We start from the raw sequence: 23437 nt of genomic DNA on the forward strand, positions 1-23437 counted from the left end.
TTTGCTTCTTTACATCATTTGTTTATTCTTACAGTACAGAATCAATTAGGCCTTGTTAGGTTGCAGAAAGGATCAAATTATTGACAGGTTTAGAAGTTAAAAGTCCATCAACTTGTTTGCTCAAAATAAGAAAAAAAAAAGTTACAAGCAGAGTATAAGAATGCATGCTTATTTAGTTTATACAGTTTGGAATTTCTATCCGTCTGTATTACATAAGCCATTATCAACTGTAAATGTAAGCCAAAACACAGGTAATGCAACAGCAAAGCTGTGCAATTAACCAGGAGAAAAACCCAAGAACTGCAAGAAGTTTATTATAGACCTAAAAGGAAAATCATAACAGAAATGGAGCACTAGACATGCTAAATATAGAGAAGCTTAAGAGGTCGAATTCCACACATGACTTTTCAAATGCTGTCATTTGAAGGAAGAGTGGGGGATGATTTACCTTTCAGCAAAATCTGGATGGAAAACAAACAAGGATTCCAAAGAAAGGAAACAGAAATTACACGATGCTATATTCTACAAGCCTATTTGCTCATCCACATGAGCCTGAATATATGCAATTCTACAGAACTTTCTTTGGACAGCTTTTTGATTAAAAATATCTAGTGAAACTTTCTCCTGAAGCTTCCCTATTCCTGAGGGGAAAAAAACAAACCAAAATAACCCCCCCCACACACCGCCCCCCAAACCAATGAGCAACCCAAACAAACAACAAAAACAAACCCACCAACTAATCTGATAGCTACTGGACAAGAAAAAAAAGCAGCAGTGGGAGAGTCAGCAAGGAAAACTGTTCCTTACAAAAGCTTTTCAATTTATACTTGTTTTTTCCCCGAAGATAAAAACGTGTCTGATGTACATGAGAAGCTCTGAAAACCAAGTTTCCCTTTGATGTAATATCCCAGAATATCAATGATTACTTATAGATCCAATAATTTTTACTATTTTGAGTAGGAAGTAGGATAAGAGAAAAAGTAATACATATTATTCTTCTTGTTTCTGTAATCTGTATGTGCCTGACCTGCAAAAAGGAATCTTCACAGATTCCATCATCATACACTAGCTCATTTACTAAATAAGCCAGTGTCTGAACTAGAGTTACAAATACAATGTGAAAACTAAAAACAAAAACAAAGCAAAAAAACCAAAACAAAAACCAAAAGACTATGAAACTACGAAACTTTTCCTTTGCAGCAAAAAGCAATAGGGGAGGAAGAGCTAAGCTGAAGGAAAAAACACAACACTCAAAAAAAAAAAATCCCAAACCAGCTTTCCTCTTTGCAGGTAGAGCACGTGAATCTCCTTCCTGATCACATAGCTTACTGTGACCAAAGCAATTATATATAGGATTGGTCTCCCATTTCTGTTACCCCTTTAATTTGTGATTTGGTAAAAGTAGGCAAGTAGTATGGGGCATTTGTTAAACTTTTGGAAAACAAAACAAAACCACAACAATAAAACAGTCGCACTGACTTTCATTCTGGTGCATAAAACCCCTTAAGTTAAAGCACTACCTGGCCATGCCTTCAACTTACAGAGATGTTCCAACAAGTACAGATCATACTTTAACAGATATGCTTTACTTTCTTTCAGTCACACTATAATCAGAGTCAAACAATTCTACAGAAACATAGCATGTCAGAGGAGTCCATATAGCATTTCAATGCATAAACACTAATTTTTGGGTCACACCATTTTGCAAGATAAAAATCCTAAAGGAAAAACACAGAGCATGCATCAAAAATTCTTTAGGCAAGTCCTCAACTGTAGAATTTTAAGGATTTTAGTAAAGATACCATAATCTTTCAAAATAAGAAACAAAATCCAGTTCCAGAGTATTTTGTCTATGAAAATGATGCATTTTTCAGAGTAGCCACTTCTATGTAGAACTTACAAATCACAGTGTTATCTATTAAAACAACCCATGCTATTGAAATTCACTTTCCTTCCAGTAATCCCATTTCTCTTGTCTTTTCACTTCTGAGTAATAGGAAATGAGTTCTGATCCATTAACTCGCCTACTCTCTCCTGGAGGAAGTTAACCAATTCAGCTAATACAAAGACATGAGTTTCATCCAGGTCTTGTATGATGAACTTCTTTCCCAAAGCATTTGACTCATCCAAGTAGAGCAGAAACTGCTTCATTGCTGGGTCACTGTAGAGACAAACATACATCAGATCTCACCCCAGTGTAATAAGATACAGTTACAAACAAAAAGAAGAAAACACCATTTGAAGACACTCCCAAAGATTTTAGGGAAATGATTACTAATCTCAAGAGTCACTCACAAGTTAAATACAGTATATGAAGCTTTTGAAAACGTTGTTTCTTTCACAGTACTAATTTTAGAGACAAAAATAAACTGATAAAGTCTAATGACTAGAACCAGGTGCTTGATTAGCAGAGAAGTTCCCCTATGCTGCTGCTAAAGCATCTTAAAAAAACCCACAAACAACTAAAAACCAAAAATCCAACCCTTAATAAACTAAGCTTGAACTTACATTTTTGTCTTCAGCAATAGTACTATGAAAACATGTTTTCTTAAAGCATACTTTTGTTTAAGGATAACCAAAACCCAGGAGAACACAGTTCTTACTCAAAGTAATATGGCATGGAGAAAAATTCAAGTATGAATTGTACATTTATCACACCCTAACTGAACAGTCACGATGTCACCTCTTAAGTTAAATATTTAGAAGAAAACGTTTCGGAATTATGGAAATTACAGGTAACTTAAACAGTTGCATCACAACAATTCCTTTTGTCCAGACTCTTAAGTTACTTAAGGTCTGGAGAAATAAGCAGGTTTTGACACAAGGGAAGGCGGTAAGCGCTGTCACTCACCACTCAATCAGAACACCTTTCAGAACATTCACCATCTTCTCGGTTCTCTTGCAAACGCCGGGAGGGAGAGGCCGCAAAAACAACCCCTTGCTTCGGGTCGCACACGCGAATGGAGCAAACCTGCAAGCACCAAAAACAAACAAACAAACAAACAACGCTTTGGTTAAACTCGTAAATTCTTTAGACAACTCACCTCCCCGGACCAGCAGCGCTGCTGGTCCCGCCCGCCTGGGACAGAGGGGCTCCCAGAAGCTCCGGTCCCTGCCTTGCCCCCGCCTCACACCGTGCGACTCCCGCAGGCCGCGACCCTCCAACTCCGCCGCTCCCGGACGGCGGAAGCGCCCTTTCCGCGCACGCGCGGCGCCGCTCCCGGCAGCGCCCGCGGGTTGGCGTCACCGGGCGCGCGGGCGCCGCCATCGGGAGCGGCGGCGGAGGCGGAAGGTGGGAACTGCGCTGCTGGAGCGGGGTGGGGGCATGGCGGCCGGGACACGGGGACGGGGCGGGACACGGGGGGCGTCTCAGGGTAGCAGGTTGTTTTGTTTCTGAACCCCTTCGGAAAGAGGCACAGAGCCACTCCTGTGTACGTGTTTCATCGCCTAAAATTGCGATGATGTTTGTTGTGGTTTTTTTTTTTGGTGTTTTGGTTTTTTTTGGTTTTTTTGTTTTTTTTTTAAATAAGCCGCGGTGGCGCAGTCCTGAGTTAGCGGCGCCCCTGCCCCACGGTGGGTTCGTGACAGGCAGGTGGGCACCGCACCCGCGGGTGCGGGAGGGGGCCTGCAGCTGTCCGGACCGGCTGTGAAACGGGCTGCAAAATGGGTCCTTTCGCGTTATGTTTGCGTATATCCCTAAACATAAAATCCTCAATATGAGCCGGCAGTGTGCGCCCACAGCTCAGAAAGCCAACCCAAATCCTGGGCTGCATCAAAAGGAGTGTGGCCAGCAGGGCAAGGGAAATGATTCTGCCCCTCTACTCTGCTCCGGTGAGACCCCACCTGTAGTGCTGCATCCAGCTCTGGGGCCCCCAGCGTAGGAAGGACATGGACCTTCTGGAGCCGGTCCAGAGGAGGGCTGCGAATTTGATAAGAGTACTGGAGCACCTCCCCTGGAGCCTGTGAAGACAGGCTGAGAAAGCTGGGGCTGTTCAGCTTGGAGAAGAGAAGGTTCCGTGGAGATCTCATAGCAGCCTTAAAGGATTTGAAGGGGCCTGCAGGGAGGCTCTCCATCAGGAACTGCAGTGATAGGACAGGGAATAATGGGTACAAGAGGAAAAGGAGAAATTTAGTTTAGATATTAGAAAGAAATTCTTTACTCTGAGGGTGGTGAGGCCCTGCAACTGGTTGCCCAGGGAGGTTGTGGCTGCCCCAACCTTGGCAGCATTCAAAGCCAGCTTGGAAAAGGCTTGAGCAACCTGGTCTAGTGGGAGGTGTCCCTGCCCATGGCAGGGGGGTTGAGAATAGATGATCTTTAAGGTCTAATCCATGATTCTATGTGTGCTCTTGGACCTGAACAGAGGCTCCTGGCAGCAGAGAAATGGCACTCATTTTGGCCTCCTGTGTTTGCAGGTGCTTGTTTCAGATTGAAGTAATTGTGGCACCTGCTGTCACTGAACCACATGTTTATTACAGTTATAGACTGTGGCTAGGGAGAAGAATAAATGCATGTGATTCTGTAAATAAAAGTAGTAAAGGAACTGCCATCAGACAGAGTTTGGAGGCGGGAGAGGTGTCTCTAGAGGACTGATTATCAGTGTCTTCAAAGTGTATCAGTGTTGTGTACTCTGCTGAAGTGAATGGATAAGCACAATGTTGAAATGACAGAAGTCAAAAAGTAGTCTCCTGGCAGTGATTGTGGGAGTGCTGGGGTAATACTGACGTTTTTCAAAAATGCCCCAAACACAAGCAAGAGACAAGTGAAAAATCAAAACTTTTGGGGAAATGAGAAAAGAGGAAGACACGTTAATGGAAGGAAACAAACAGAAACCCCTTGTTTAGAGGAATTGGACATTGACAATAAAAGTGATATAAGTGTTTTTCTTGGTCTTAAATTCAAGGAGCTTATCAGGCTCCCGTGTTTCAAGATCAGATTTACACAAGGGACATATTAACATTTTGAGTTAATTGTGATTGTGGTGATAGAGACTTAATTTGTTATTTAATAAGAATGACTATGTTTCCAACATAAGAATTTGATTGATATGGGAGAGATATTGGGGTGGTTTTAAATCCACTTAAACACATTAACTCAATATTTCAGTTAGTATAAATGCATCAACACAGACACTAAAATTTCACTTATAAAATACAAGTTTCATGTCACTGCTGCAGTGTATGCAAAAATGGTTTTTTTGCGTATTTTTGTGATTATTACGTTTCATATTCTTTCTGGGTTTTTCCATAATGCTTGTGCTAAAAATACTATATGTTCTATCAACTAAGACTTGAGAAGAGGTCTTCGTCAGAAATAACATGCAGAACTTTGTTGTTATGGGTTGCCAAAGCCAGTTTTTAAATTTTCCTAATTTAGACAAGTTGTTCTTATATAAAGAAAGTAACTTCTTATATAAAGGCAGTAACTTTTGCTAATACATAAAATGGTAAGTATGTGTGAGTGGTAGGAACAGGAATTGGTGCTTTTGCTTGGCCTAAATTGACTTGGTTTTCTGTGCTTGACTAATGTAACTATATTTTCTTTTAACTTCCTTGTGCAGAGGTTAAGATACAGCCTTGATCAGTGGGCTAAAGTGCATAGTCCTTCATGAATAGTCCCACTTGTTACAAGAGTCAAGGTAATATCTAGAAAGTGTATGGAAGTTACAGCAAATTTTTCTTTACTCATCTTCCTGCCTATAAAACCAGGAAAATTGAGTGCCTAATCATATATATTAGAAGAATAAATCTTTTCATAATTCTGAAGGACTCTCATATTACCTTCATGAAGACTGCTACTGTCAAGAAAATTCATGCTTGCATTGGCTTGCCTGTACATTCAGAACTTTGATAGTTCTAATATATGTATGTTTGTGACTTCGAAAAAAAATCTGGTTTTATTTCAGCATTCAATGAATACAGTGCAGTTATTCTGTTGTTATCTTGTGACTTCATAATGTTGAATTGCTAAGGTCTTAATTTTAGAAAGGGTTCTCTTCTTCGTGACTCAGGCTACATTCTCGTTCTTTTGCACATGTTAGAACCTTTTCAGAATGAGATGCATGTTTTACCTGTAAGCATGCCCTGTGAGTTTCATGAGCCCATTAAGTCAGAGCATTTGAGAAACAGTACTAATTTTTAATAACTGCAGAGGTTTCACATTCTTTAAATATTAGTTAGATTTGCCATTTAAAACCAAAAATATGTAGTAGTTCCTTGAGCCTTATTAATCAAAATGAAAGACTTACTTGCAAACACGATCAGTTATAAACTTTAAAAGCAGTTGGTTGCTGAGTTGTATTAAAGCCCATGTCATATAGAGTAATGTCTTGATGGAGACATGAGCATATCTGGTATTTTAGGGGGAGTTACTAAGAAGTAGAAAAGGAAATTTAGAAGCAGAGAAGTTAATTGGACATACGTGCTTACTAAAATCAACAGTAACACATAATTGATGAAAAACTGCTTTAAACTTTTCTTGTAATTGAAATGCAGCCCATTAAATTAAGGAGTTTATAGACTTTTTTAATTGGAGCACTTTATAGGGAGTAAAAGGACACAAGTATGGTTTATTGGGACATTTGCTATCATGACCTTTTCTGTAAAAAGACAGGACAATCTGCTGCAGGTTTTCTGCTGTAACTGTCAAATCAATCATTGCTTTTTTTTTTTTTAATACGCAGAATGTCAGTGTCTGCTTACTGTATATTTTGCTACAGACAAATAGGAACCTCAGGTTCAGCCACGAAAACACACCTACCCTGGAATATCAGTAAGTACAGTTCACTATGTATTGATCTGAAGTGTTAATAAAAAGGAATGGTATGATATCATACATTATTTAGAACTAAAGTTCTAAATCCCTGAAGACTTTGTGATTAAAAGCTCCTATTAACCTAAAGTGCCTATCTGCGTCTGACCTTGCTTTTCATAGTGATCTGTAAAAATGACACCAGCAGATTATTTGGGAACAGATACAAACATGATGGGAGGTCCTCTCCTCACTAAATGTGGTCTCATTGAACTATCTTAAACCTCACTTGTATCTGATTTTTTTGGTAACTTCTAGAGCCATGAAATAATTACATCAATAAATGGGGAATAAAGTTTGTTTCTATTATTTATTTTATATCGTGTTGTTAATTCTGCAGTCTTTCTTGCTTAGTCCCTGCTTTCTTTGGTGCTTTCTGCATAGAATGACGATTCTTGCAAATTTTATTTCTGAGCATTAAAGATAGGATATTTCAATTTCTACTCTACAGAAAGCATTGCATTTTTTTTCTTTTTCAAACTTCTCTGCCAGTTATTTCTTCAACATGTAGCTGCTGCCTCTTGTCTGCATGCCAAATTCTTATGGTCTCACAAAGACGGAAGCTGGTAGCAGTGGTTGTGGGGCAAATCTCCCAATTCATGCTGAGGAAAAGAAATTATTCATGATAGGTGAGATGGGTTCCATTGGGTTTGCTGCTACTGGTAATGATAAAGAGTTTCTCTGTATAGAGATCCTTATATTCAGATAATCAGATCAATGTGGTAGGGACAAAATAGCTGAGATCTGACAGGAATTATTAGACTTAAAAGGAAAATTGTTGCAAGTAGTATGTGTTTATTAGCTCTTTGCTTTATAAATTAGATTCAATGGAATTATTTTTAAAAATAATTTTCTTATGGAGACTGCAGGACTTTTCAAAGAATGTACATACTCCTGTATGTAATAATATACGTTGAAGATATAGCTACACCATGTAAGAAAAAATTAACTTCTTAAAATAATTTAGAGTTCAAAATGATTGCTAGTGATACAGGCAGAGAAAGTTTACTGTTGATTCCTGCAGCTGAGCAATGAATGCAATTGAGAGGTAGCAATACTCAAAGTAAATAGCAGTGGCAGGATACATGTTTTATCATCTTGCTTAGGAGAGCAGGAAATTCTAATCAAGTAATGTTTTCTCTGGTTGTAAATTTTGGTTAATGATTTCCTGAAAGGTGGAGAGCAATAGAAAAATTTTTAAAAGCTTATTCTTAGTGACTGGTGTTCTTACTGTTTGATAATCACATGGTAATTATGTTAATATTGAGGTGATGCACACAACTTTGTTTGACATGAGTTTTTCATTTTTTCAAGGAAAAATTGGAAAGGTAACTGGATCACTTATACTAGGGTAAGTTGTAACTGACAAGCATATAAGTAATTTATGTACACAGTTAAAAGTTTAATATGTGTGTCTCTCAAAAAATGTGACAATATCAGAGGATATTGTCCATTTCACCACAATAGACATGGTGGAATATAGCTGGGAAGCATAATTTCTGATAGTCATTACTTATTTCAAGTATTTTATAGCCTTTTCTCTACTTTGTGAAATGAAAATAATTTGCAGACTATTATGTATGTGGTAAAATCTGGATTATTTATAGCAAAGTGATTGTTAACTTTTTTTGCCATCATATTTTTTTAGTTAATATTCATATGCAGTTCTCTTTCCTTTAAAGAGGTTTTGTATTCATTACGTATGAAGTCCTGTCCTTAAATAAGTTGCTGCAAATTGATACTCAAGCTCTACATCAAGAAAAACTTAAATCGTATGTATACGTACGTACAGCTTCTCTAAATCCAAGTGAATATCAAGGTAAGGTGCATAATTGTTTGCGTTTTAAAAACAGAATTTTAAGAGAATAGAATGTTTCTGGAAGTCACCCTTATATAGTAAAGAAAGTTATATTTCCTGAGATCTGTGATCAAAAAATGTCACCAAATTTATTTTAAGCTGGTGACTGATTATTTTTTTTTAAGATTGTTCCTTCTATACATAGTTCTCTATATATGAGATAATTTTCTTTATATATGTCCATATGTATATGTGTGTGTATTTTTTTTCATGTATTTACAAGGGAACTGTCTTTCAGACTTCCAGTAATACAAAAATACTCTTGTAGGGATCACATACAAAGCCAGAAAAGAAATCCATAAAGCAGTGAGGAAAATTCTAGAAACTGAAGCTAAAATATTCCGGAGACCTTTTAATGGTAGGTATTGAAAGTATGACTTTATCTATTATTATTGTTTTTTAACAGTGAGAAGTAAGACTTTTAGAAAGTAAAATATTTTTTCTCACAAACTTAACATGTTCTTTTCTGTTTGAAACAGTGATAATATAATTTATAATTTCTATATTAATATGGATTATCGGTTGTCTATTTTCTATGTATTAAAACCATTCTTTTTCTTAAAGTAAACAAAAGCAGAGGTTAAGAGGGGATTTGAGGTTTGTTTTGTTCCTGTTTCAGAAGAGATTTAAAGCTTAAGATACCGGGCTAATATTTGATACCAGTTTTGTGTACAGAAGGTATTTGTGGGATGAAATACTCTCAAAATCTGATTATAGAAAAGTATGTTATGTTTTCATCAGAATTGATAATATTAACTGAAAGCAGCACAGTCTATTTGTAACAGTGTCACTGCTTTTTAGAGTAATTTACAATAAGAACTTCAATTTGTATAAGAAACTCTGTTTCTGAGGCATACTGTCTATTCTCATTTAACTGTCTGTTAAATAATTATAACAATATGCACCTCCTATGAAATGTCATGTCATCCTATGAAATTAATTGCTCAAGGTCAGAGCCTCAAAAGTTGCTGGTAATTCTGGTTGATAAGTGCCAGCCAGGGGTTGTCACATATATTTGAAACATCAACTTGGTGCCACTAAAATGAATTAAACGCACCATTTAAGGATCAGCATTTTACTGATGTCATTCTGTGATTGTTTATTGTACTAATTTAATATTAAAACATTACACTCTAAATTACTGTTAACAACTAATATTCAGATATTAAAAGAAATGTATTTCCTTACTCAACAAATAGCAACGTGACTGTTAAAATGCTCATTAATAATAACATGTTTCATTGTTTCTTGTTAAAAGAACAATTCAGTACATTTGATGGAGAAGAGCATGAGTGTGCCTTATGGCTTCTCTTAAAGAGAACTCAGTCAGAAGACAAAATGGTCCGACTGCAGGCTGTACAAGACCTGGCAAGCAACAATCACTGGCGTGGTAATGTGTGCTGATGTAGCCTAATTCATCCCAGAAACGCAACAAAGTCTCAGTTAGCTGTTCCAAGTCTGCTGCCAACATGAAGAAAAGCTTGTAGCTGCAAGAAGCATAAATATGCTCTGAAATTTGGTCTAAAATGTGGGGGAGTTATTTACATTTCAAGTAGCTGTTCTTTCCTAACACCCTGACACAGAGTGTGTGTCTGCAGTGCAGGCCTGTGTCTGTTTCCCACCAGAGCATTCCAACCATTGCTGTGTTGTGGGAGAGCAGTTCATACTCCTTATTCCTAGGGTTTTCTGTTGGGACTGCTAACACAGTCACAAGTTCTGACAGTGATTTTTTTATAAGGCTCTGTAGGAGTGAGTTTAAAGCCATGGTTAAGTTGATAAAAATTGGTTAGGAGCTGATATGTAGTAATGACAAACCAGAGGTAAAGGACTTGTATGTGTAAACATGATTTGTAAGCCATTTTTTGTCCTAATTATTATTTAGTAGTAATAAGTTCACCCTGTTGCTCTAGCAGCAAATATCCTTGAAACACCAAGGGGAGGTGTGTGCGTATGTGAATATGCGTGTCCTTCTCCTCGCTCCATCACTAGACCACATAAACTAGGTGACATTCTGTTCTGGATTCTCATTAGTCTGGTAATTCAGTCAGTTGAGGATCTTTCACTCTTCCAATGCAACTCCAAGCCATGGGATTTATTTTGTTTCAAATCACCTCTTTAAAAATCTAATTAATTTCCATGGGGAATTTACATCAACAAATTGTGTTTGAAAACATTTGAAAGCTAGGATGTACCAAAACTGAAGCTTTGTGTACTAGTTTAGTGTAACTGTCTGGTGTTTGTAGGAGAATACTATCTGTTAGCGGGTGGTCTCAGGATCTCAGAGCACAGGGTGTCCAGTATTAGGAATTTAGTTGCTTTTTGTTATCTCTCTTTCTCTGTAGTGCTCATTGTTGTAGTATTTGGACGTTTCACAAACACTTATTGTTCTTGCCAACTGCCTTATGAGGGAAACAGGCTTTTTTTTAACCTAATACTTCAAAATGGAGTCCAAGAAAATTTAAGATTGAAAGTATATGCTTACTTTTCACAACTAGAACCAAAGTGTTCAGCTTGTCCAAAGCACAGCTCCAGTGAATTCAGTTTGCAGATGTAAGTGATCTACACTGAAGAAAAAATATGGCCAGTCTGTGACTGTGAAAATTATATTTTAAATGGCTTGTCAGTTTTGTTCTAGAATTGAATAACAGTAACAAGAATAGAAGCAAATTTTTATTTTCTTTCCCTTCAGTTTGCCACTGAATTTCAGTATGTAATTTTTATTTTTTCCAGCTTAAAGTAAGTAGGTTTTGGAAAGGGAGAGTAGTTGCTCTTTAAGTCTGCTTTCCCTTCAGAAGAGTAACTGAAAGTCTCTCTTGTATTTTCATTAAGGAAGGGCTACTTAAAACTGTACTGTGCTATCAATTTTATTGAAACGTGGCTTTTTGTTTCATTTGAAATTTGGGGTGATCTCTTTGCAGTATTTGGATTTAAGGCTCTGGTTTTTAATAATGTATGCAGAAGAGCACGCACGATGCCTTTTAAATTTTAACTCAAACTTCGGTTTGTAGTTCTTGTATTCCTTTCACAGTGGCAATACTGAACATTTGCTTTTGCTTATGCTCAAATTATATCTGAGGACCTATGTCAAACTGGTCTATAATGAACAGTTAGTGCCCAGGTGTATTTCAGTTCAGCATAGTGCTGATCTAACATCTGCAGTTTTTAACTTCTGGAATTTGTGGTTTCAAAATCAGAACTTGTTTAAGTAGATTGCAGAGAGGTGGTTCTTTTTTCAAGTGTATTTACAAAGTAGATCAGAAACTTAATTTAAAACCAAATGAAATGTTTAAGGTTAGTTTTAACCCTAACATTGAAATTCTCGTGTGACAGATTATCAATATGGTACAGTTGCTCAAACCTGTGATCAAAGGACTGCTATAGGTTTGGCTCGATCTAAAGGTATTGACCTTCGCTTTTTCCTGCCTCCACCACCATTGCCAAAAATAAAGACTGTAAGTAAATGAAAAGTAGGTATTAGATGATTCTTAGTTGCTTATTTGTTTTTACTGCTTTTGTTATTGTTGTTTGTTGTTTAAAGTAGAGTTCTTCTAAAGTAACTAACTAGTAGTAAAATTAAGACTAAAATACAAAACTGTAAGATATGATATACCCCTGGGGTATATCTGCATTAGCGAATGGCATGATGGAAAGAAGTAAGGTTGAACACATTGCTCAATTACTGTATATCCACAGTATATATTTACCAGCAGTGAAGTCTGAACCAGTTACCAGTATGATACACACACTGCTTGTCTGTACCTAATGGGCAATGCGAAGAATTGCCTTGTTGATCCTGACAAAATCCTACATATAGGTAGTGTTCCTGGAGGCCTTTGCATCCTCAGTGCTAGTGTGGTGCTCTGCTCTAGACCCACCTCTTCATTGCCAGGTTTTGGTTGTCAACAAATCCTTATTGGATAAATTTGGCCTTGGTTTTTCTTTCTAAGGTAATTTTTAAGGGTGTGTATATATATTATATACATGATGGTCAGAGCAGTCATGCCATCATCAACTTCTTCAATAAACAGAATTGGCACACAAAGCATAATATATGAGGTGTTTTGTAATGCTGATAGAATGAATACTGGCAGAAGTCCCTGTCAAAGACTACCTGTCAGAAACTACCTGTATATGTTAACCAACAAAACTCTGAAACACCAACTTAGATTCATGGTGTTATGCTCAGTTTTTCCTTTCTTATCTTAGGTTATACTAGTATATGGTTGTGTATATATTTCTACAGGAGTATGATTACTAGGTGATTGAAGCTAGGAGTTCCCAATCTACTACTTAGCAAATTGAAGCAAATCATTGTGGCAGTTCTAATCATCACAAAAGTCTCCATGTCGGATTGCAGCCAGGATTAGAATAACACTGAACTCCATGACTGTGGGCAAATAAACTTTGTTATTCAACTTCGTTGAATCTATCAATTGATCTACGGATTGTTAAATGAACACCTGTATGAATATTTTGAATATAAAAGCTTAAAAGAAATGTTGTCTTTATTTTTTACTAGTAATTTATACATTCATTTTAATGGAGTGTCACCAAAAGCACAGCATTATGAGCTAGTTGAGGAGGGTGATTGTTGCGCTCTACTCTGAGCTGGTGCGGCCCCACCTGAAGTACTGTGTGCAGTTTTGGACACAGCAACATAAAAAAGATATAAAGCTATTAGAGAGCGTCCAAAGGAGGGCAACAAAGATGGTGAAGGGCCTTGAGAGGAAGCCTTATGAGGAGTGGGTGAGGTCACTTGGTCTGTTCAGCTGGAGAAGAGGAGACTGAGGGGAGACCTCATTGCAGTCTACAATTTCGTTGTGAGGGGAAGAGGAGGGACAGGCACTGATCTCTTCTCTGTGGGGACCAGTGACAGGACCAAACGGAATAGCCTGAAATTGTGTAGGGGGTGGGTTAGGTTGGATATTAAAAAAAGACCTTCACCCAGAGGGTGGTTGGGCACTGGAACAGGCTCCCCAAGGATGTGGTCACAGCACCAAGCCTGATGGAGTTCAAGAAGTGTTCGAACAGAGCTCTCAGGCACACAGTGTGATTTGTGGGGTGGTCCTGTGCAGGGCTAGGAGTTGGACTTCAATGATCCTTGTAGGTCACTTCCAATGTAGGATATTCTATGATTCTAGGAAAATTACTGTGTAGTTAAGGGTGAACTTTTAAACTTCCTGTGCCAAGAGGAACATACCAAAGTATGAAGTGTAAAGTATGAAGCTTTTCATCACTTATTTGGTGGTTTTAGAATTACCAGTTTTCAGAGCCTTTACAAATATAACTACTAAAGAGTTGCACTTAAGTCCAGGGTTCATAGTTTATGGCCTCATTAGTATGACTGATTCCATTACGTCAAATATTTATTTTCTCTGTGTTTTGCTTCATGCTTTGAACAAAACTAGAAGCTATTTGTGCTTACTTCTTGCAGGATTATCCCATAGAAGATGAGCTTCGCTTGTTGTTAGTATCTTTACCTCAGACTGGTCTTGATCCATGTGTCCAGTACTTCACATCTCTTGCTTTACGTGAAAGTAGCCAGACTCTTGCTGCACAAAGGGTGAGTTCCCATCTGCAAAGTAGAACTGTTTGGGTTCTTTGTTCCTGCAGAGCTCAAAGATATAAACCTATTTCCACATTTTTGAGCATTGTAAGAGGAAGAGAAATACAGAGACTTTGTGACCACAGAACATAAGCAAAATCTCTTCTAAATACAGACGGTCTGCTTGAAAGCTTGTTTGTGTTTCCCAGCTGTATTAGTGGAAAGATCTAGTGAAAGATTGTATCCTTCAAATCTTCCCATTAAGCAGATATTTCAACATTTTATCCAAAACATTCCTTTCCCTTGTAGTGCTCATAAAGTGATTTTTCACATTTTATCTTACTGTTGTTTGAATTTTCACTTACTGCAGGGATGATTAAACCTCTGTTAAGTCTTACTAGCAAACTAGTAGTTGTTAGCACACCTCAAATAGTAAAATCTGTTATATCACGTGGAAATTCCTCACTGTTACCAAACCAGAAATGGAATAGTCTAGTGGTCTGTCTGAACTTGGAAACGAGGGGTTCTTCAACAGTGCAACAGCATCTTTAGTGGCTTTAGGAACATCATTTAAAGTGCCATTATTGCTTAAAAATAATAATTGTAATGCCGCTTTCATCCACTCTTTCTTGTGAATTTTATTTTTTATTTAAAAGTTGTGACTTCTTTAATGAGTGATTATTATTTTTTATAAGATGCAATAGCAAACATGAATTCATTTTAATAGTGATGCTTGTCAGCCTACATTTGGAGATTTCTAAGTACAATAACTCTATAGTTCCTCTAACAGAGTTATGTGTATTATTTTTATGCTATCACTCCTTTATTTTTTTCACAACCAGAGCTCTTGGTACGAAGTGAGCTTTGGTAAGACACTGCGCTTGTAGGAATTTTGATTTTTGTTGAGGTTATGCTGGTCTTTCTGCTCTGTGATTGAGAGACTGGTTGTCAGAGGCTATGCCACATATTGGAGACCTTTTTTCCTCCTATTTTTAGTTTTGCAACTATGGAAGTCTAAATTTGGTTTGAGTCTTGCTTTTCACACTTATACAAATGATCTTAAAAGAAGACGTTCATTAACAAAATGAAAATCCTACATTTTTTCCTTTTATTTATGTTTTGAAGTTAATAGACTATGGAGACTACTGACTGAAAATCTAATTAATATTTTCAGTTAAAAACAGTAAATATTTTTATGGTGTACTGTTGTGTAGTTTGTACATTTTGAAAAGTGTATGCATGCTGTGCACTCTTTAAAGCCATTTCTATAGATCATTACACACTTAACGGTTCAGTTTAGACATCCTTGTTTTATGTAGCCATTTGAAGTGTGTTATGATTTTTACTGTTTCTCATTTCAGGGAGGCTTATGGTGTTTTGGAGGAAACGGACTTCCATATTGTGAGACATTGAGTAAAATCCCTTCAGAAACAGTGGAACTCTTTTGCTTGCAGGCTTTAGTACAGCATTCTAAGGTAATTTGTCCTTTAAACTATCACTGAAAAACTACATTTATAAACATTCCTTTTTAATGCTCTCTCATGTTTTGGGAAGGAGTTGCCATTTCTTTGTCTCCTGCCCCTCACTCCTTCTGTAAGGGTGTTCAGACAACCGAGACTGGCGTGAAACAAAGGCAGTGTAACAAGCTAATTTTTTTTTCTCATGGGGAAGTGTATGTAAGTTCTGTTCTTGTTTCTAATTAGCCCTTACAAATTCTCCTGTAGTATACCTGTGTGTATCTTTCAAGAAGTAAAAGGGCAGCTCTGAGACAGAAAAGCAGGAGAGAATGCCTGAGGTCCGGGTGGCTTAAATGATTTCATCCTATGTGGGGTTACTTCCCACTGACAGCTAAAGTCATTGGAGATGGATATCATGAGGCAACAGTGTTTCCACTCTGCAGCTTCTCAGTAATCGAGATACTGATGATGTGAAATTCTCAATGCAAAGTATGTGGATTTGTGTGAGTGTACATCAGTTCAGAAAGCTTACAAGCAGGTCTCTTCTTGCGGCTCTTAATTCGACTCTAGTGCCCGGTTTTCACAAAGTAAAGTAGCCTGATGAATTCAAACCTTATCTATTCAAAAAACTCCCTCCTTCAGGGACCACTGCCTTTGGGCAGACTACTGCACAGCAAGCATCTAATACAGTGGCCTCCCAGGACCAGTCTGTTCTTTGCAGACACAGATGAAGAGTATGGAAGACTTTTTGTAACAGTGCTTCTTCTTGTTTCCTGTTGCTGCACTCTTCTGTGTGCACTTCATTGCTCAGAAGCTAAGCCACTGAGAAACAGTGTTGAGAACACCAAATTGTTATTGATAGTAGGGGTGGATAAAGTGCAGTTTGCTGGTATTTCTTTCACATCTTCCATATACATAGAAGTTCTGACTTAGTCTGGAATGTGTTATATTCCAGATTTTCAGTTTAAGCAAGTTGTGACTGTACTTGTTCGCACAAGTTGTGACTGTTGAAAGCCACAGACTTGAGGATATCAGCAGTTCGGTAGCTGCCATGCATTTTTAAGCACTGTAGACAGTCTGTTCAAATCATAAGCATTTGGCCAATATTGGTAGTTGACACAACTAATTAGCACATATTCATCTGCTTAGACTAAAATCTGTTGTTGCCCTTAGGATCAATAATGATAGCGGTACTATTTGGAAGTAGAAATACCTTTGCATTTCAGTGCATTTTAGATGGTGGACAGGAAGACAAGTGGCTCTGGTTGAGATAATGCTCTAACAAATGCAGAATATTGGCCTGTTTCAGACTCTTGAACTTAAGTTGAAATTTGATCATGCCAAGTGGAGAGCAATCTCATCTCCCTAAGATCTGGAGGAGAGTAAAGTGATGGTACTCAGTGTTTTCCAGGTTGTCAATTCATAGGAATCATGCATTTATCATATTAAAATATTTACTTCCTCTTTAACTATGGCATAATAAATTCTAGATTAATAATAATTTCCATGTAATAAGCGCTCTTCATTATATCGGCTCCTTGAAACTCCCTAATCTGTGACTTAACAGCATCTAAAGAACCTTTTGCAGAATATCTAATTATTATCACTGTATTTACTGTATAATGCTAGATTTCTTCTCACTGTGATAAAATTGAAGCTAAAGGAGGCCTTCAGCTACTACAGAGGATATACCAGCTACGTAAAGATTCAGCAAAGATACAGAGGAACATAATTCGCATTATTGGAAATATGGCTTTGGATGAACATCTTCATTCGTCCATAGTACGTGCAGGTAAAAGGAAAGCAAGTGCGAGTAGTCTGAATGTCAGATTTCTGTTCTGAAAATTTCTGAGGATTTGGTGCTTATATAAAATGAAGAGGACCATGGTAGTGGTGTGGGTTTTATATTTGCGGGGCTGGGGAGGTGTTGTTCGGATTTTTTAACACAAAAAGTTTAGACTGTTTAGATGGTTTTGATTAAGAACTCTTGTTTGCTGTCTAACCAATGTATGTCAATGAGATCTGTCCAAAGTCTGATGGATGGTGAAAATTTGGATTTGTTGATGTTCGGTTCACATTACTGGCAAAAATCTTTTTTGAGTTTCCTGCTCTTACAGATCATCTACCTTGTACATTTTTTTTTTTTAATTTACTGTGTTTTAGTCTTGTATGGGAACAGTCCAACTTGCAATCCTCACCTTTTGGAACAAAGTGAAACGTGATGCCTTTCCCTTCCTTGTTTTCCTACTAACTTCTGCTAAGCTTTTCTCTCATACCCCTTTTTTAATACCCTCTAAATATCACAATGAAAGTTCTGTACCAAATAAATAAATCTCAATGTTTTATTAGAAAATAAATAAATAGAAAATATCAATTTGCTGTTGTATAGGTCCAAGCTGGACCTTTTAAACACTGTGCATTTTTAATCTCTGTTACACAAGGGAGGACTAGCAAAGGCACAGGAAAACACTGTGAGGATGATGAAAAATTTGAAATGGCTGTGATGTAAAGAACAAATAACTAAACTGAGATGTTTAGTATGGAAAAAAGCGACTGAAAGAGAATACAATGAAGAGTTGTAAAATTCTCTTCGCTGGCATAGAGAAGGCAAAGAGGGAATGGTCATCTGCTCTTTGTTGTGATGCAAGATCAAAGGTTCTTGCACATTAAATTATGAAGAGACAGAACAAATAAATACAAATTTTTCAATATATTGCATGACCAAACTAAAAATTGCCTTAAAACATGGTGATAGTTGAAGATTTACAAAGCTTCAAAAAGTGATTAGACAAATTCATTAAAAGAAAAATCCATAAAGTTCTACCCATGGAAACCAAACTGACTGCAGAAAACCAGAGGGTATAGAGTAGATTCAGCACTGTACAATTGTCCTTTTACTGCTCTATTCTTCTATTGTTCTGCAACTTCCACACTGCTCACTTCTGAAGAAAGGCAGCTGGACTACAAAGGCCTTTGTTCTGAGTTGTAGCACCATTCCTAAATTCTTATGATTGTTAAAAGCATATATGTAGAGGAAGAGATTGAAACAGGAGAGTCAGCAGCTCCCTGGGACAGAGCTCTTAGTACAAAAGGAATTTTAGACAGTGAACCAAACTCCAGAGATGAGCAGTCGGATACTGCTGATCCAGAGTTGATAAAGCTTCTCTTTTGTTGCTGGATGATGCATAAGAAGGAAGAACCTCTAAGGCTCTTTTACATGCAAAAACTGCTGGCACAGGAAGAGGAAGAAAAAGTGATGCCTTTTGTAGTAGCTGTGATGGGGTATCTGGAAACAGAAGGATTCTGAACACTATTTTTGACTCTTCGTCTTGGCTCATTTAAGAGAAATGCAGAACTGAAGTCTGCGCTAGTTTTAGTCAAACTGGCTTGGCAGTCTCCGTTGTACTCGGAGAACTGAAAGTAGACTTTAGGTAGTATTCTTTTGAAGGAGAACATGCACAATGGTCAACATATATTCTTCTTAGAAATGTAATTTAAATACATAATTCTTTTTAAAAAATTTGTTTGTTTAAATCAAAATTCAAATGTCAGTTCATTCTCTTCCTCAGTCTACAGTGAACTATCCTGAATTAGCAACTTACTGAGTATACTAGTAGTAACATAATGTACATGATTTTGAAACAATGCTCATGAGATATATTCTTTTTTTAAACCAACCTCCATTTGATAATCTCTCTTCAAGGTTTTCCTTTTGAACTTGACTGTAATGTAATTGTGATTTATAGGCCACTTTTGCTAGCAGCAACAAGATTTATCCGGATTTGAAAGAGACATATATATTTGCGTGTACACATAAAAGATATTCCTTTGAATTTTTCAGTAGTCTATGAACATCCCCATCCATGTTTAAGACAATTTTACACTTTAGGTAGAGTATTATAAAGTGTTTGTAAGTCATGGTAGCTATGAATTAAAATTTTATTGACAATTGTATCAAATCTAATTATTATATGTTTCTGTGGTATAAATAGTATAGTATTTTTAGAATAGCAGGGATATTTTGATTCTATAATGAGTTTTTCATACATTGGATTTTAAAATAGAAATGGTTGTACTACTCTTACAGGGAACATCAATTTTTTTCACCTACCATTGCTCCTGTAGGTTGTTTTTTATGCCTCTCTTGTGCTTTAAGATTCATTTTCACCATCTTCCTTGCATTTTACCTGCAAAAAGAGACCTGAGATCTGTTCTCTCTCTGACAACTGTATTGACCTGCAGATACACTTCCTTTTTCTTTTGAGAAGATGTCCTCCTTCAGATCATAAGCTGAACAGTAGTAAAATACATTGCCTCTTTGCTCTCTGAATTTTTGAATTTTGGAGATTCCACTTATCTATCTTTGGCTTTTCTGAAGTAAAGAGTGGATTGAAATAATTTATTTTGATGTTACCCTTCTTAAGTTTTAACATCTGTTTTCACAAGTATAGTTTAAAGGGTGATGTTTCTGAATTCTTTCATTTGGGTGATGTTTCTATTAGTTAACCTGCTGCTTTATTTTCTCAATGTAGGTTGGGTTTCTGTACTTGCTGAAGTAATGAAATCCCCACATATCATTCAGTCTTCTCATGCATCCAGAGCTTTGGCTAATCTAGACAGGGACACGGTGGAAGAAAAATATCCAGATGGTGTTTATGTCTTACATCCACAGTATCGTAGCAGGTAAAGCAGAAGGAGACATTGTAAATGCTGTACTTCGAGTTTTTTACGCTGTTCAGTTACAAAACCTTGGAAGAGTTGAAATCAGAGTGCTGCTGTAGTGTTATCACCTGCTCCTCCTGTTTTTTGGTGGGTTGAAAGGACTGAATTTACATTCTCAAGTAGAAGAACAACAGGAGTGGTTGGAGTAGTCCATAACCATGAAAAGGGTATTACTGTAATGCATGGAAAATCTGAACACAAAACATGAGATTAATTACTGCTTTGCATGTGTTGCAACCCTTTAACCTTTGCACTGCATGTCTTGGATACCATGCCTTGTAATTATTCTACTGGCATCAGCACGTGTTGGCCTAAGATGCAGTAAATTTTCATCTTAACCTCTTTAAATAGCAGTTGTGGATCTGGGACCGAAGCAGTCTCCAGCGTGCTATGTCACTTAGTAGCAACTATTCCCTGGGCTCATTGGTATTACTCAGATTGCAGTGAAGATCTAATTAGATGATAAAGCTGCATTAATAGTAGCTGGAGGGAAAGCTGGTTTTCATTATAGAAAATTACGATTTGTGAGGTGGGTACTTTCCATACCTCTTTTTATATCTCTTCTAGGTGTATCCCTGGTTTTTGTCTTGATCTGAGTGTACTCTTGGAAATACCATGATATACTGTCCACAAGATAAGAAATCACATGTAGTGTTAAGAGAAGTGTTTTGGCATCCCTTAGGTTAAAAGTTCTAATTTGCTAAAAGAATATGTAACACATATCTCTTAAAAATTCCTTTTTCTTTGTCAGTCAGCCCATCAGAGCAGACATCCTTTTTGTTCACGGTCTTTTGGGAGCAGCATTTAAAACCTGGCGACAGCAAGACATTGACAGGCATTTGGATAAAAAGGTCTCAGAAGGCGAAGAGGACTATAGTCAGTGCTGGCCAAAGGTAAAAAGGCAGTAACATTTTTACACATGGCTGCTGTTTTCTCATTAGTGAGAGCTGTCCAGAGCATCTAGCATCTGTCTGGCAGATGTCTTTTTTGAATCACATTAGTTGTAATATGTTATACAAGTAGCACTTTCCAAGTTCCTGATAGATTTTTTTTTAGTGAATTGTTTGTTGTTTGTGCAAGGAAAAATCTCTGCTAAGTTTAATGCTTTCAACATAATTCACGTGCTAGTGAAATAGAAGGCCATGGCTGCTTTCCTTATGCTCTTATTTTTTTTTTAATGGAATGTTATTGCTGAGGAAAAGATATATAAAATTACATTTTAAATTAAGTACCTTCTCTTACATAGGTGTCTGAGTATGTGCAGATTGCTATTTAAGTATTGTCGGTGAATAAGTGGTTACTGCTTCAAGTGACTCACACTGGTATAGCCACTGAAGTATCTCAGAAAAACTTGAACTGATCAGTCCTGTTGATAATCTTAGTCTTGTTTCACCCAGGAGAGGGAGCCAGGAACGCACGAGTTAGAGATCAGTTTTCATCCTTTGCTTACTTTGTGGCTGGGGAACAGCCTAGAGTTCCCCAGCATATCATAAGAATAATAATCCAGGTGTAAAATGTATTTGGGGATTAATTGATGAGTAAAAGTCTTGCTTGATATTGTCCCCATAGTAACATCTTTGCTTCATTGCTGGTAAGTTGCTTGCAAGAGTTTAAGTACCCCAATTATAAGGTCTGATTTTGCTTTTCTTTTAATTTAGACATGGCTGGCTTCAGACTGTCCTTCCCTTAGAATCCTGTCTGTAGAATATGACACCCATTTGAGTGACTGGAAAGCAAAATGTCCTGTTGAGGCTCACAGGTAACAAATATAGCATCTGCAGTTTAGAGGGGGGGCAGGAGGGAGACCTGTAAAGCTGATCCTTGGGATCTCCTAGTGTGAAACAGTGAATTTATGTTGTGTGGCATTGGAAAATCAAATTTGGAAAAAATTAATTATAGTCATGATATGCTTGATTTTTTTTAGCCTCATGAATTACTTCTGGCAATTTCATGAATTCTTACAGGCCATTCTACTCATGTTTAGGGGAGACTAAACTATGCTATTAGTTAATGCAAATCTTAAAGGGGATATTTCTTGAAGTGACCCTATAATGCTTCATAAGCACAGCAAAAAAATCACTGTACTGTGGCTTTGAACTCCTGATAAAATGAAGCATATATTTTCATAGAATTGTTTAGGTTGGAAAAGACTCTTCAGATCATTGAGTCCAACCATTAACCCAGCACTGCCAAGTCCACCACTAAACCATGTCCCTAAGTCACATCTACACATCTTTTTAGTGCCTCCAGGGATGGGGACTCAACCACTTCCTGGGCAGCCTGTTTCAGTGTTTGACAACCCTTTTGATGAAGAAATTTTTCTGATATCCAATCTAAACCTCCTCTGGTGCAACTTGAGGTTGTTTCCTCTCATCCTGTCATTTGTTACCTGGGCCAAGAGACCAACCCCACAACTGGCTGCACCCTCCTTTCCGGTAGTCATAGAGATAAGGTCACCCCCATGAGCCTCCTTTTCTCCAGGTTAAACAACCCCAGCTCCTTCAGCTGTTCCTCATAGGACTTGTTCTCCAGATCCTTCACTGGCTCTGTTGCCCTTCTCTGAATGTGTTCCAGTGCCTCAAAATGTAGTGAGGAGCCCAAAACTGAACACAGGATTCAAGGCATTGCCTCATCAGTCACTTCTCTCCTCCTACTGGCCACATTATTTCTGATACAAAGATACTTTGTTCAAAAAGTGTTACTTTGACCCATAAAATACAGCAACTGTATCTGATTTGGTCAGATAGTGTAATTGTCAGAGGAGTTGCATTTTTGCTGTTGGTGAACTGGATAGGTCAAAGGAAGATGCAACCATCAAGCATTTTCTTCCTGAAAAATAAAAATACTTTGAGCCTGTAAGGGTTCTTTGGCTTGAATGAATTTTAGACTTAGTAATTGTGATCTTTAAATCAGAACCTAAGTCCTTCAAACACTTATGCAGATACTTTAGCATGTTACTAGTACTGTAGATTCAACTTGTGTACTTCAGTGGAGGTATGTGCATGACTGCTCACAGGTTAGGAATTTGAAAGTGGATTATGTTTCGT

At 37.4% G+C, this 23437-nt stretch overlaps 2 protein-coding genes across 5 annotated transcripts in view; one reads left to right on the forward strand and one right to left on the reverse strand.

The window, feature by feature from the left end:
• Nucleotides 1-3240, reverse strand: GTF2H5 (general transcription factor IIH subunit 5). 2 transcript variants are annotated; one of them, XM_051801583.1, is made up of 3 exons: nt 3135-3240; nt 2852-2971; nt 1-2161 (listed from the first exon to the last, which is right to left on the reverse strand). In XM_051801583.1, the coding sequence occupies exons 2-3, from the start codon at nt 2884-2886 to the stop codon at nt 1981-1983; spliced, it is 216 nt and encodes a 71-aa protein (XP_051657543.1). In that variant the 5' UTR covers nt 2887-2971; nt 3135-3240; the 3' UTR covers nt 1-1980. The 2 variants fall into 2 exon arrangements, with proteins under 2 accessions (XP_051657543.1, XP_051657542.1); XM_051801582.1 differs by having other exon boundaries at nt 3117-3188.
• SERAC1 (serine active site containing 1) overlaps nt 3236-23437 on the forward strand; it is a 27511-nt gene continuing 7309 nt past the window's right edge. The window contains exons 1-14 of one of the 3 annotated variants that reach the window (XM_051801558.1): nt 3255-3292; nt 6681-6769; nt 7301-7437; nt 8123-8159; nt 8491-8627; nt 8935-9024; nt 9925-10056; nt 11997-12118; nt 14101-14229; nt 15573-15686; nt 17298-17460; nt 20201-20351; nt 21142-21283; nt 22049-22149. In XM_051801558.1, the coding sequence (XP_051657518.1) occupies nt 7338-7437; nt 8123-8159; nt 8491-8627; nt 8935-9024; nt 9925-10056; nt 11997-12118; nt 14101-14229; nt 15573-15686; nt 17298-17460; nt 20201-20351; nt 21142-21283; nt 22049-22149 (1418 nt within the window). In that variant the 5' untranslated portion in view covers nt 3255-3292; nt 6681-6769; nt 7301-7337. Of the gene's footprint in view, nt 3293-6680; nt 6770-7259; nt 7438-8122; nt 8160-8490; nt 8628-8934; nt 9025-9924; nt 10057-11996; nt 12119-14100; nt 14230-15572; nt 15687-17297; nt 17461-20200; nt 20352-21141; nt 21284-22048; nt 22150-23437 lie in introns of those variants that run through there. The other 2 variants (XM_051801561.1, XM_051801560.1) reach the window with 2 other exon arrangements.

This window comes from Manacus candei, unplaced genomic scaffold (genome assembly GCF_025592945.1).
Source record: "Manacus candei isolate 608988 ecotype Guabito, Panama unplaced genomic scaffold, ASM2559294v1 h1tg000052l, whole genome shotgun sequence".
NCBI classification, from domain to species: Eukaryota; Metazoa; Chordata; class Aves; order Passeriformes; family Pipridae; genus Manacus; species Manacus candei.

Bases quoted from the DNA above. Each gene is read 5' to 3' on its own strand.
- GTF2H5 (XM_051801583.1), bottom strand. From the start codon at position 2,886: ATGGTGAATGTTCTGAAAGGTGTTCTGATTGAGTG. The intron at 2,162-2,851 runs GTGAGTGACAGC...TTGTCTCTACAG, and splicing joins AAAGGTGTTCTGATTGAGTG to TGACCCAGCAATGAAGCAGT.